Raw genomic sequence first — 14571 nt, 5'->3', positions numbered from 1 at the left:
TTTAAGTTAGGGCTCAAAATATAGCCAGCGCTACAGGACTAATGACGAAACTAGGGATCGGATTGATCTAATAGGCCCTCTGGACTGGCCAAAGGATACAATACAATAGCCTAGCACACTACCGTTAACCCTACGTCAACCGCGCCAAGGTCATGGTGCGTATGGTAGTGTGTTCGTTCGGTTCGTTCGGCTTTAATGTTACCAACTCAAAATAAGATTGACTTCTATCTGAGTCTTTGCTCTTTGCAGCTGGTAACTCGATTCAGTACGTTTCCAGAAAATGGCTCGGGTTGTGTGTCGAAGTGAAGTCTGACACGTATTTTCCTAAAATTCGTAGATGATTTGATAAAAACTTATTATGATTTTGTTTTAGTTGTGTTATTGTGTATCATATTAACAAACCACCAAAAATGGAGTTCCGCGAGACTTTGCTAGCTGCTCAAAGAAATCAACAACAAAAGTCATCTGTGAGTTCATTTCTCAGTTTCGTGAATACAATACATATTGCTGCGCCCTGTTTAAATAAATGTTATAATCATTTTTTTGTTGCTGCGCTGTGTTATTGAATACTATTTATTAATTGAAAATGGCTTATCATAAGCATTTTTACTTTTCGTGTTGTTAATTACCACCGTTGACAGATAAATATAAGTTCAAGTACTTTGTTTTTAGCGCAACACATACTACAGAGCTGGATTCGATCCGCCAAAGAAAGAACAACGGCAAAAGGACAAGTTGTCGGAGAATATATTAAAGTTTTTAGCTAAGAAAGATGAAGAAGAAAGACAGAAACAACTGGAAGCTCAGAAGAAGAAGGATGATCTGCTTGCTATGCGTGACCCCAAGGCCTTGCGGAAGATTCAAAAGACTCTGAAGACTATCAAGTCTGCTAACAAGTCTGTGATAGAGGATGCAGTGGACCACGACAACACAGCTGTCACCAGGGCGGGTCCAGATCAGCCGGACCAGGATGACTATGGATATGAATCTCAGGAGGCAGCTGCTTTCTATGGAAAATTGATGCAGAAATATAGCAAGATACCTGATGAACCCAAATTTCCTACGGGCAGTAAGTTGAATTTTATGTCATAATCATACCCTAGGGATTTTGGTGTGCTAATGATTTAAAAAAGTGACAAGTGTTTGTGAGGGAAAAATACTTTATGTTGCCATAGACAGTGTCTTACTAGCCTTATAAAATAAAACAAACAAATTATAATTAACATAAGGCAACAACATTATATGAAGATGAATTTCAAGAAAATGACTATTCACATATCTGATGATGAAGTTGATCCTGATTAACAATACAAAAATGCTCCAAATCAGCTCTTTTATAGTAGAGTACTTCCTGTTTTTCATGTTTGTTTCTGTTCTTTTGCAAATAGTTGTAATTAGGAATTAGCTGAATATGGACTTTGCTATGCAGTTCAGATCTTGCTGAAACGAATATTCAGCCAAAGTACTTGGTTCACCTGTTTAAATTCTAATAAATCATTCAATAATGCTATAATTATCTTCATAAGCTGATAGATATAAACCGGTTCCTAGGCAATTCCCTTTTAATAAACAGGGTATGAGATTTGCGAACAAAGATTCAATACTCGCCAAATGATCAAAACATCCTATGGAACACATGTGTTTTAATGTCGATTGGAAAATTATCTTTTCTTACTTTTAATATATTCCAAAGATGTTTTATGATAAGAAAGATTATTATCTATTTTAATTCACATATTATCTTCTTTCAGAGAAGAGTGTAAAGACAGATTTGAAAGGCACCATGGAACGAGTGAAAAATGCCCTGGCACATGAAGATGACCCTGTCCCACACAAGAGAAGGCGAAGGACAGAAAATGGTGGCGGTGTGTATTATCACTTTACTTAGAACTTTCGGCTCTGAGACTTGTACATTCAGCAGCAGAAGTTGCTAAGCAGGCCAGGTGTCCAAAATGATCTTGACGCAACTTTATTGTTAAGAGAATAAGAACGTGTCAAGGTAATTTTGAACACCTCTCCCGCTTAGCAACTTCTGCTGCTGACTGTACTTTTCTAAGTTTGACGTTATTAATGGGATTGAAGTAAATTTTACTTCTAAGGCCAAAGTACCGAGACATGTTGAGAAATCATCAGTAACAACCCTACTACCCCATATTAATTAATAACCTGACATGAAATGAAATTATTAAACTGCGTCTTTCTGAGGCATTAAGTATGTGGTTTGGGATTCATCAAATACGCACGTGAATCATATTGATACGCACAGTGAAAAACCAATTCCATTTCAAAAGTTCATGTTTTTTACTAAGAAATGGAATACCAATGCCAAATAAACTAATTTTGTTTTAATCTTGAATTCTCTTTTATTTGTATTATAGCCATGCTATGGCACATGTTTTTCATTTTTCAGAAAGAGAATCAAGTCCTCCTCAAAAGTATGAGCCAGAGAAACGAAAAGGTGAGAAACCCGAGAAGCCAAAGTTCCGCAAGCCAGCGCCGCCGCCCATGGACTTTAACCAGCTGCTGAAGCTGGCCGAGGAGAAAAAGAGCGCCCCGGTCGAAGTGCCCAGGTATTAGAAAAAGTATCTGGTCACAGGCACAGACTACATGCTGTTAAGGTGGATAGGCTCTTTAAAAAAACAAAAATATATTTATATATTTGTATACCTACACTACAATACTTTGTTCTCGACTTTTAGTCGACGGTGTACGCGAACTCAGTAGGTTTTGAGTCCGTATTCCGAAACGTGTCGGTTATCACTGGTGCAGTTTATTGATGCGGCGAAGGTGCGATAAAGACCGGTTCTCCTAGGATAGCGGTGCCGTCATATAGCGGCCGTCTCCATACCTATCCAACTATCTTCTCGTCATATCTAACTGGTCGTCTATCCTAGGAAAACCGACTTAAGTGCCTATAAACTAACGGACAGCCATATAGGTTTATTCTACAACTTTTTAATTTTAAGATATCATCTCTAAAATAAATTACAGCACTTAACTCCATACACATCTAGCGTGTTTTACGGCTCAGATTCATTGATCGATAGGCCCCGCACGGTGCGTGAAGCTCGGTTTTCCTAGGATAGCGGTGCCGTCATATAGCGGCCGTCTCCTTACAAAATAATACGGCTAAAATAGATGTCGTAGTATTTTGTATGGAGACGGCCGCTATATGACGGCACCGCTATCCTAGGAAACCAAGAGCATAAGGAGATCTCCATAACGCACGCCTGCGGGGAGTCACAACACGCTCTGTATCAACCAATGAAACTGAGCCTTCTTAAGGGTATATCGCTGAGAATGTGTTATTGAAGGCTGACATGTTTGGCAGGCCGGTGTCCGCCAAGCCGGAGTCGGAGCCGGAGCGGTTGATGACCAAGAAGCAGCGGCGCGAGTACGAGGAGGAGCTGGCGCGCCGCCAGCGCCGCCAGGAGAGAATCGACGCCGAGAAGAACGGTCGGAAACGTGAGTGTGCCTTTATCGTCGCCAAACATTATCGTCAAAAGGAATGGGATATTTAAACGGTTGGAGTACCTATAGCCTCGTATGTTCCCTTGTACAAATACAAATAAATCGAATTTTGATTTTTTATATTTTCTTAAAGAGTTCCATTCTTATTTCCAGCTCAAAGAGAAGAAAGAGACAGGCCTGCTGACAAAGAAAAGAAACCAGAGAAACCTAGTGGATTTGGGAGAATTCCTAAAATCGGCGAGAAAACGTCTTCCAACCAGTCTTCCAATTCTGGCTCCAACTCTCACAAACATGACAGCACTAAAACATATGAGCGAAGCAAAGACAAACCATCCAGTGACCGGGACAGAGCCGACAAGTTGCAGAGAGAGAAAGAGAGGGCGAGGCAAGACAGGGACAAGGCGGACAGAGAAAGGGAGCGACTAGACAGGGACAAGGCGGACAGAGAAAAGGAGCGACTAGACAGGGAAAGACTGGATAAATTGAAGGCGGAACGAGAAAGGATAGACAGAGAAATGGAAAGATTAAATAGAGATAGAGACAGATTAGAAAAAACAAAGATGAAATTAGAATCTAGTAAATCTTACGACAAACCTAGCAAAGACGTAGACAGAAGCAAATTAAGTTCCAAAGACCAATCCTCACGACAGGAAGTCAAAAAGAGTATAGATTTAAAAAGCCAGAACACATACAGGATAGATAAAAATTCGAACGATAAGAAATTTACAATACCTAACAAAAACGGCGAGAGCAAGTACACGAACGGCCACAGTTCGCAGAGCAAACTGCCACAGAAAAGCAAAGAGGACGCCAGAATGAGCGACAGAGACAGAGCTATAGCCAAGCAAAGGGCCTCACAGGAGAACGGCAAGCGTCCACCGGAGAGCAAGCCGCCTCGGAGGCCGGAGGAGAGAGGCAAGGCGCCGGCCGCGCCCGGCAAGCCCACCATCTCCAACTCGTTCGACTTCGACAAGCACGTCAGCTCTCTCGCCAAGGACAAGCTCGCCAAGCGGCCCGACGCGAGGAGGAAGATGGAAGATCCGAGGAAGAAACAGAAGCGTGAGTGTAACCTAAACAGGAAATGGAATGTTAGCTATCAAATTTACCTCGCTTGCAAAATTACACAGTCATATCCTCCTTAGGATGGTATTCCATCTGTCCAATATCTTGGTCCAATGTGTATTTGCGTCTCACATTTTGCTTAATGAGAGAGTGAGACGCAATTCACGCAATGCACATTGGACAAAGAAATTGGACAGGTGGAATACCTCAATGTAATTTTCTCAAAAATGGACGGCAAAGTCGACTTTGCCGTTTAAAAAATAGGTTGCGAAGCGCGTAGTTTATGGTCAGTCAAAAATTAAAAAGTTAAAAACATTGCAGTCTCGATTTTGGGACTGCAATGTTGCATACAAATTCCATTATTTGTCGAGTTCCAAACTTTTTAAAAGTTGAAATGGCCATATCAAATGAAGGCACAGGCCCATTAAACAGCCAAACAGATGATTAGTACCGCGACTATTTAGCTGTCTCAAATAGGTTGGCGTATTTTCGGCAGAAAAATACACTTCTTTTTTTATTAAAAAATAAATGGGCGGCAAAGCTAATTTTTTCAATTGTTTATACTTTTTTCTGTGAAAATATATACGTAAGAAAGTTGCTTTTGTAAAATATTTCTATGATATTTATATTTCTTGCACCATTTTTGAGAAAAGCACTATATATGACTCGGCTGGAAGGCTACTTGCTGGCTTCGGATTCAATTAAACGGACTCCCAAGGTCGTCCGTTTAAAACGAATCCTCAGCCTGCAAGTAGCTACTTCCGAGCCTCGACAATAATGTACTATTAACGTCTCCTAAGTCCCACGCGAATCAAGTTTCAATTCTAAATTCAAAACCTCGAAGTCGTGTTTTGGCTGGCAAATTTAAACCCTTGGGACTCCAGGGGTTAAACCATTGGATTGGAACTGAGTTGCAATTCTTTTGTTTCGTTCGCTATCAAACGTAAATAATTCAGCCATATTTCTTACACTATTGCAGCGGTCGGCAACCGGCGGCCCGCGGGCCGCGTGCGGCCCGCGAACCTCTCACTTGCGGCCCGCGAGCTTCCCTGGCTATTTTGTTTGTATGTAATATTGACAAACGACAATGTCTGATAAAGTCATAAATATTAACTAAGTGCGGCCCGCGTCAACTTCGTTAACTACTATGTGGCCCTTGGCTGCTAAAAGGTTGCCGACCGCTGCACTATTGCTTTCATATTTAACTGCCAATTTTTCTTGTGTTATAATTGTGGGCTTTAGGGCGATACAAACTCATCCCAGCCACCAATTCACACTCGAGTGGGATTATTTTTGGTTTTCGGGACGTATTTGATGTAAATTTGCCTTAACACTGTAGGCGTGATACTCGGAATAAGTTACTTTTGCATTTTTAATATTAATATTAATTGTATACCACAAGGTCCAATTTCTTTGTCCAATGTGCATTGCGTGTCGCTCTCTCACTAAGCAAAATGTGAGACGCAAATACACATTGGACCAGGATATTCTAAGGCGGAAACCCGAAGGATTTTAACTATATTTTGAGGCCGAAAGACACTCAATATTAAGGTGTATTGGGATTATTCCCTATACCGCATAAGTCCAATTTTCGGAGAATTTTACACAGATAAATTCCTCCGGCGCTCACTGTAGAAGTATGAAAATGAAAAAAAAAAAACAAAAAATATTTATTAAGCAAAAAGTTATTACAATCAAGAAGTTGATAAACATTGGTAACCGCACTAGGCACGCCTGTATTGCGGCGACCAATAACATATTATGTTATAACTAATGTTTCAGCCGGTTGATAGATTTAATCGGTTGATTTTGTCTACAACTAAGTACTTATATGATTGTAATAAAAGAAGAGTGTTCGATGTTTGCGTTGTTGTGCAGGGCGCGCCATCGACTCTGAGTCGGAGTACGACTCGGAGATGGACGACTTCATCGACGACGGCGATGAGAACATGGACTACTCCACCCACATCAAGGAGATCTTCGGTTACGACAAGTCCAAGTTAGTTGTTCTTACACTTGTTTACATTGGATGCGAATCTGCACGAGGTTCCAGTGTGCGAGGGGTCATCGCTCTACACGTCCATTGCGCTGTCTCGCTCACATACCGGAGCGGCGTGCAAAACCGCATCAGTGTTATAACCGGAAAATACTATATGGAAATTCTAAAACTTATATGTAAAATCCATCAAAGATGCCGATTCGAAAATCGTCTATATGCCTCTCAGTCGAACGAACGATATGGTTCTGGAAATAACCCTGAGAATCTTTCTCCCTCACAGTCCTTAACCCTTTGAACGCCACGCCTATCGTGTGCGGCGCGTCATCGTGAACCTTGCCGGAATGCACGAAGGTTGATATTAGGCTGTAGCCGCGCGCGTCAGATGACATCTTTGTCGGTCAAAGGGTTAATATTTACGCATAGGTTACCAAATTTATTTACTGCGTTTTTAACCTTTTGAACGCCAAACGGCGCATCCATTTGCCGTGCCACTGACGCGACGGGGGTAAAATTTAGTTTTGTAAATAAATAATGCCAACCTAAAAGTGGGGTGTTTTTCAGTAGATTTTCATCAAAACACGATCGGCGTCAAATGCCGTCTTTGGCGTCGTTGTCACGATTTTGCGTTGTCGTCAATTGCCGTCTGTGGTGTTCAAAAGGTTAAAATGTATGTACATATTGTAAATTTGACTGGTGTGTAGGTATCGGGACATGGACGATGACGACGACCCGACGATGGAGTCCAGCTTCGCGCGCCAGCAGCGCGAGGAGTACATCAGCAAGAAGATCGGTGAGTCCGCACACTCCCCTCCCTAGGCACAAAATGACTAATAGTACTATAGTACAGAGGACACTTCCTACAAAACCGAAGTTTGACAGCGATTTAGGGTCGAATCATGATATCCCTTTCTAACTTATGGCACTATCCCTTTCGACTATTTGTCAAAATTCAAGTCATTATCTTACCTGTGGTCGTGCACGCAAAGGGACGTCAAGTTGTGTCAACCCTAATAATTGCTCGGAGCAATGCTGAGCCGAACGGAGCCGAGTTTGAACGAAGTCAGGAGTGTCTCCCCACTGCCCGAGGCTTGCTCGTCGGCCAGCGGGATGTTCGGAACGGAACCACGCGTCATATCGTCGGCTAAAGTCGCAAACATCCTATCCCCACCAAAGGAGTTAAGAGTCTTGCAAATGAAAGTTGCAAATCCAAATGTTCTTGAAATGGAGTTACGAGGTTTGCGATTTTTGCCGACGATATGGATCTGTACTTAGCCTCCATCAAAACACGAACGAAACCTACTAAACGAACCATATACAGGGCCAGGGCCACGTTAGCAATTTTTCGGCACAACAGAGTACAATGGAGCGCTAAGTTGGAATGAGAACGTATTGCAGCGTATATCAACGTTTCGTTCCGTGCGCTTTTTAATCGATTACAATATTTTGGATAATACCTTATAAACATGTTATTTTAGAAATCAAGGGGTTATTTAAAGGCTGACCAGGAATATATGATCACGCGCCATGTTGCGGAATTTCACTGGAACAAATTTTTTCATACTATACTGAACTGTCACCCTATAGATGAGAATAACAGCGCCCTCTTGACAATGATCATATATATTACTGGTCAGGCTTTAGAATATAATTTGCAAATAAACATATTTTGATTCTAAAATTACTAACAAAAAACATTGTTACCTGCTTGTAGGTGTTGAAACGAAACGTATTAACCACGTCCAAGTTGTAGCCGTGGCTTGGGGGGCGTGACCAACGATAGTTCGAAGTTAGGGTCCCTCAGACCACTCGCTGTTACCATTCTGTCTCACCTATAATTATAGTAGCACTATCGTGTTATCTCACATTTTACCGTTGACAATGTATCTTTTTGCAGGTATCATGGAGGACCTCGAGGACATGCGCATGGAGGCCATGGAGAAGAAGAAGGGGTCGAAGAAGAAACGCCGCATCAGCGACGACTGACCGCGCGACCCACACGCCACACCCGCCCCACTTTCTGAGACCTCCTGATCTAATCATACAGAAATAGTACTAGATACAAAATTCTCTCTGTCCAATTTTACCGATGTCTGATAGCGGAAGATCAGGAATCTTGATGTCCCTGTCTATCGTGTGACTGTTTCTTGGTAGAGGGTGCCTTAGTAACTGCAAAGAGAATTTAGACTACGGTCACGTTTTCTCATTTGTAGTCTGACTCTTTCGCACTCATGGGATGTTCATATATCAGATGGCTTCCCTTTCGCACACTTCAGCTGTCTTGACACGTAAGCAAAAATGACAGGTCTGTGGAAAAAAATAAGGATGGAAGGAGGCTTCGGGCGGGGTAGGCATATGATAGAACATAATAAGTAACAAAACTTCCGTGAGACACGGACATATTAAATATATTAAAACGGCTATTATTTATTAATATATATATGTGAATGAACCGTTTAAATATATTTAATATACTTACTAATAAATATTTTCACAATTTATCCTTTTGTAAAGCCTGACAACAGTTTATTTAACCCTGAGATAGTGTCGCTGCAAACAGCTTACGTATGGCAATAATGTGCGTACGTCATGTATAGTCGGGGTAGTGGACATTGGCTTCATGTTGATACTCGTATAATGTCAGAAACATTGCTTACAGAGAATTCGGTTCTTTCAATTTACCTATTCGTCAAAATCTGATTCTAAATATTCAATATTAATATATTCTTCGTTTTCTGACTCTGACGAAGTCTGATTTTCATCAGATGTTGTGTCGCTTTCAGGACCACCAACCTCGATTATAAAACGTTCAGTCTCCAATTCGATTATAGGATTCTTATCGTCGATCTACATAAACCTTAAATGAAATATTAAAGTTTAAACCAAACAACTAACCAGTTCAATAAAACCGCACTATAAAATGTCAATACCGGTCATGTCAACAACCAACTTCAAAACATTGTTTATTGGAATCATTGATATAGAATAAGAACTGGATACCCAATCAGCCGCAAAAAATGGCCCCGCAAAAGTAACGTTAAAACAGATCACGCGTTACTTTTTCGTTTAGTCTTGTATAGACCAAGGCCTATTGACTTCCTTGGAATGACGTGACCCTTCATAATTGTACATGTGTGCTCCGTTCCTAGAGCAAGATTGCCAGTAATTACCATAAAAATATTTTACTACAGCAACATTGCTAGAACTGGCTTTGTCTATACGATTTCTATGAACAAATTCAATTAATTTTATCAAATATATTTTGATTTATATTTTATGAAGTAGTCAAAGTCATATGTAAACTATTAATATTTTTTTGATATATGTAAATTATTATCTATTTCAGTTTGTCTTTGTCTATGTTCATAAAATCTATGAAGGGTAGACGTGCCTCTACCCTCCTTGATAAAATTAAAAAAAAATCTTTGTCAATAGGCCTCTTTGATAGGCCTTGATTTGGGTCTGGCCGGTAAGAACATAGGTCATGACAAAAGTCTGTAATGTCAATGCTGTCAGTAAAGTCATTTAACGCAAAAATAATTATCAGTTTTCATATAAAAGATTTATTCACTTGAAATATATTTATTTACCTATTAATTTTAAAAATAAAAGCTATTCATATGTACGAGCAAGTCGAGCAACATATCTAAATGCGTCTTAGCACAGACTTAGTTAAATTTAAACCGTTGTAGTAAACCAGAAACAGCAATCATTTCAAGGTAAGAAATATATTAATCTTTAAATAAAAATGAGCGTACTAATTGCCAAATTCAAATATAATAATTTAATCTTTCTATCCCCGTAAGTCCCGCGGACGCTATATCGCGTCCGAAATTATAATCAAAATTCATCATAGATGTAAAACCTCACATTGTTTAAGCTGGTAAATTTAGACCCGTAGCAATAGGCCTGATTACAAATTTTGAAAACCCTTTTAATATCGTCGGTACACTTGTATTAGTTCCGAAAAACACTATATTTCAGTTATACTCATAAGATTTAACATAGATAATTGCGTTTTATTATAGCTAGTTTAAACTTCGCGCGAAAACGCCTCGCATGCCATTTGTGACGTCATCATTTAGTTGGTGGTAGGGTGGTAGATATTGTTTACATACTTACAGTTACGAATTTCCCTTGAATCCGAATGATATTGTTAATTCAGCACCATATATTACGATTAGGGATGATAAATACATTACAAAAATTTATCACAATAACTCATTTTACACAAAAACTCTCACACGATTGCAGTTTAAGATGAATTATTTAGATACATGTAAATTTTGAGTGAAAATCACCGAACGCCGCTTTTACTTTTTAATTTTTCATTTTTTCTAGTTACGACAGCCAACATGGCAATGATAGTTCCATTCAGCCAAATAATTAAAACAGTTTGTTGTTGAAATATCGTATTATTTAGCATTTTATTTAAATAATAACAAATAGATATCTACTTTATATCGTGTAATAATATTTTTTGGACGTAATAAATGTTTAGTGGCGAAATAACATTTTTTTTTGCACCTTTCGAACTCTTTGGTGCCCACGTATAGATTTCGGTCAATGAGGTAGTCTATGTTGCTCTAAGAAATATGTTATGGATTGATGACGTCACTATTTGGAACGTTTCTGATTGGCGTTTCAGTAAAAATGGCCGATTGGAGAATTTTGCACTTTTATTTTATTGAATATATTAATAATCCTTCAGTTTATACTGAGATTGGGCCATTTTTTAGAATCATATTAACATATATGTTTCGTTGAAACCATTATTTCCATGATTCTTTGTTACTTGCAACAGGCCTATTGGCGACGTTAGTAATTAGGAAATAGGAAGTTAGATTATATTGTTTAATTTGTGACTGTTTTGTTTTAGAGAGTGAATCAGCAGATGACTTGAGCGTGAGATAATAATATAATCCTGGGCCGTCATATGATTTCTTGGAAAAAGCTCAAAGGGCACGTATCTGCCGCATATACAGACTAGTATCCCGGTGACCAAGAACGCTGCGCGGAGCTGTGAAGCAGAAAATGTCCGATAACCGGATAGATGTAATTTAACAACTTGTAACCATTTGCCATATCAATGTATGTATTCATATGTATTGCTCCTAACATATGTACAGTAATCTTAATAGGAATGAAAATATTTATATCTTAATAATACGTAACTTTTTTGTTACCTTTTATATTTGACGAATTTCTAAATATAGTACCTAATCAAATCATTATCTTTTAACGTATTTTTTTATTTATTTATGATATGCTAATTCAAGAGCCCATCAACGTGCACACTAGCGCCACTGCTAAATAATCGTGATTATTTAAATTTAATTGTATTGTGTATTGTGTATTTAAGGTACTTAAATACACAATACAGTCCGTAGCGGGCCCCTTTTTTAAATATCTGTCATTAAATTTAAATAATCACGATTATTTAGCAGTGGCGCTAGTATGCTCGTTGATGGGCTCTTAAAAACCTGTCCCCAACAAAAAAGAAAAAAATACAAAAAGAAATTCCCTCTCCGGGATTCGAACCCAGGACCATTAGCTTCCTAAACTGGTTACTGCCAATACCCGCTAGGCTAAACGGGTTGTCAATTCTAATTACAGTGGTATCCTACCAGAGCGCTAGTAGTATAAACGAACTTTTGAAAGGGACATTTTTTTGTATGGAGTTATCGTTCTTCTCCTAGTGAGTATTATATTCTTTGGTATAGACCGCTCAAATGTGAAGTTGTCAACAATGTAAAATGGTCGTCAAAATATGCAAAAATAACAATGATAAAATAAGGAAAAAGCTTGGAATGTATTTCTTTCGGTTAGTTCTTTGGATAGCATTACATAATTTATGTAATCTGGTGGTAATTTCATGGTTTTGTATAAATTATTTTGTTAGTACCAAAGAAGGGATGTGAAGGAACAAAAATCTAATGAGTAGATGTGAGGTCAATACTTTTTTTATTTTTATATGGAATTCGTAAGATATAATATTATGTTTAAATTCAAGATTTCCAAGAAAACCTATGCGACGTGCTGAGTGTACTGCTATTATAGCAAGAGATAGGGGTGATGCAGTTTTAAACAAGGCAAAACGGCACTTGTGTGTTCGGCGCATTTCCCTGTTTCCGACATATACACGACCAATAAGGGCTTACATCGACTAACTGTAAATGTTAAACCTGTCTGAACACAGTGACAACCACAGGAATTTCTTGATAAAGACCATAACCAATCAGTACCAGTAGCGACCTGAATATTCCCGTGCACTATATTGCAAAGAACGAAAGTGCGAAGATTATGTAGATCTAAAATACACAGTTATTTAATAAGTTGAATTTATTTCAAGGAAAATAGTATTTAAAGACGTACCTATATATACTTACTTATTAAAAATAAATTTGTTTTATGTAACTTAAACGGGTTGTTACCATGAATTAATTTTATTTGAACTCCCGATCAAATTAAATTGATTCATTTATTACTTTGGTTTTTCTGTACAGTAATACCTATTAACCCCTGGAGCGCCCCAGTATGGAACTCCTATACTAGTTACCAGCACACGTGTCTGTTTAGGGCGCTCCACGGGTTAAAATGTACCAAAGTGACTCCATTCGTTCATTATTCTCATTTGACGTTGTTTGACGTAAATACAAAGGTGAAGTTACGTTTAGTGCCATCGGACTTAAAGTTTTAACAGTGTTGGTACTAATGTTTACAAATTTGACACTTAATGCTTACGACAGTAAGTTCTTTTCCGTACAAAACATTTATCTTGACTCAAAATTTACGTAAGCAAATTTCAATCAATCATCAATGCAAATTTGCCGCTACTGTCATTCTGACCCACATTTTGTTGACGTTTTTGTTCCGCTCTGTGTGTCTATTTCTAATATTAAGTCAGTGATTGGAATGCTATGTAATCCTTCGTCTTTTTTAAGCTGTAAGTATTTGATTGCATTCACTACAATTTTTTCGCATCTTTGGTAAATTTTTTTGGCATTTTTGTAATAAAACCGTTTATATTTGAATATATTCGTAGATATTTTCCGTTTGTTTACATCGGTGACATTCGATGACATCCAACGTTCGTTGTCAAAGAGTACTTGTTGCCAGTAAAAGAAATTAGTACCATTGAAAATCCGCAAAATGGCGAGGGTCAAATAAACTGTTGTCAGGCTTTAATACCATAGTAAATATAATTATGATTGTTTTTATTACCTATAATCACAATGAGTTGCGGACAATTTTTTTGTGCCTGTAATCCTGTATGATACGAGTGTGCATAATATAAGTTTAAAATATTAATTATTAGATTAAGTTAGTACATTTTGTACAATATTATGTCGAATAAATTAAATCATTGGTTATAACTTATAGTTCACTTACGTTTTTGTTGTTTAGTTGTTGTATTAGAATTGAAACAAGCTGACGTCCGTGTGATTTATGTTACGCACCGTATGTGAAATATATGCCAAAATATAATCAACAAAAAATTAACGCTACTTCACAGGTATGAATAAATTTGCACTAGAAGCCGGGCTCGCACATGATTGGCCCGTCAGTATCTCGCGGCGAGATAGACTACGCGTCCCTCTTTTGTTAACATAGTGAGAAAAAGACGGGTAGTCTATCTCGCCGCGAGATACTGTTGCGCTAATCATGTGCTAGGCCTGCAGTTCGGGTAACGTTTAGAAATAAACCTGTTTGTTTTTGTTTTTTCTTTTCTTCGTAGTTGCAAGAGCTTGGTTGCTATGTTATTATTGATTTCTATTGTAATGGGACCGTCGTACTTTACTAAGATCTCACATCCACAACACCACAACAGTTCTTTACTTCCCAAATGTATGTTTATTAAGTCTTACTGTTGTTTAATTAAGTGTAGTAAATTGTAAAACTTGTACAGTTGTATAGCTTCATGACAAGAGAGAAAAATTAAAAAAATATATTATTAAATTTCTATATATTCAGCAAGTTAACTAAAGTGTTTCAGTTTTCACCTTTTCCTACAGCGTAGGTATTTATTTTATATTTTAAAT

At 38.3% G+C, this 14571-nt stretch overlaps 1 protein-coding gene across 1 annotated transcript; it reads left to right on the top strand.

Annotated features, from left to right (window-relative positions):
• The first annotated feature begins 251 nt into the window (after positions 1 to 251).
• LOC134806803 (protein SPT2 homolog) lies at positions 252 to 8846 on the top strand. The gene is made up of 9 exons (XM_063780182.1): positions 252 to 467; positions 673 to 1069; positions 1752 to 1865; positions 2411 to 2570; positions 3332 to 3465; positions 3625 to 4530; positions 6412 to 6532; positions 7234 to 7322; positions 8427 to 8846. Exons 1-9 carry the CDS (start codon positions 411 to 413, stop codon positions 8513 to 8515), a joined length of 2067 nt encoding a protein of 688 aa, XP_063636252.1. The 5' UTR covers positions 252 to 410; the 3' UTR covers positions 8516 to 8846.
• The last annotated feature ends 5725 nt before the right edge of the window (positions 8847 to 14571 follow it).

This window comes from Cydia splendana, chromosome 3 (assembly GCF_910591565.1).
Source record: "Cydia splendana chromosome 3, ilCydSple1.2, whole genome shotgun sequence".
In the NCBI taxonomy this organism is placed as follows: Eukaryota; Metazoa; Arthropoda; class Insecta; order Lepidoptera; family Tortricidae; genus Cydia; species Cydia splendana.
The sequence above is the reverse complement of the archived record's forward strand: the minus strand, read 5'-3'. Positions and strand labels throughout refer to the sequence as shown.

Coding starts and splice junctions, on each gene's coding strand:
- LOC134806803 (XM_063780182.1), top strand. CDS start 411: ATGGAGTTCCGCGAGACTTTGCTAGCTGCTCAAAGAAATCAACAACAA. Junction 2,571..3,331: donor GCCCCGGTCGAAGTGCCCAG/GTATTAGAAAAA, acceptor CATGTTTGGCAG/GCCGGTGTCCGCCAAGCCGG. Junction 6,533..7,233: donor TTCGGTTACGACAAGTCCAA/GTTAGTTGTTCT, acceptor ACTGGTGTGTAG/GTATCGGGACATGGACGATG.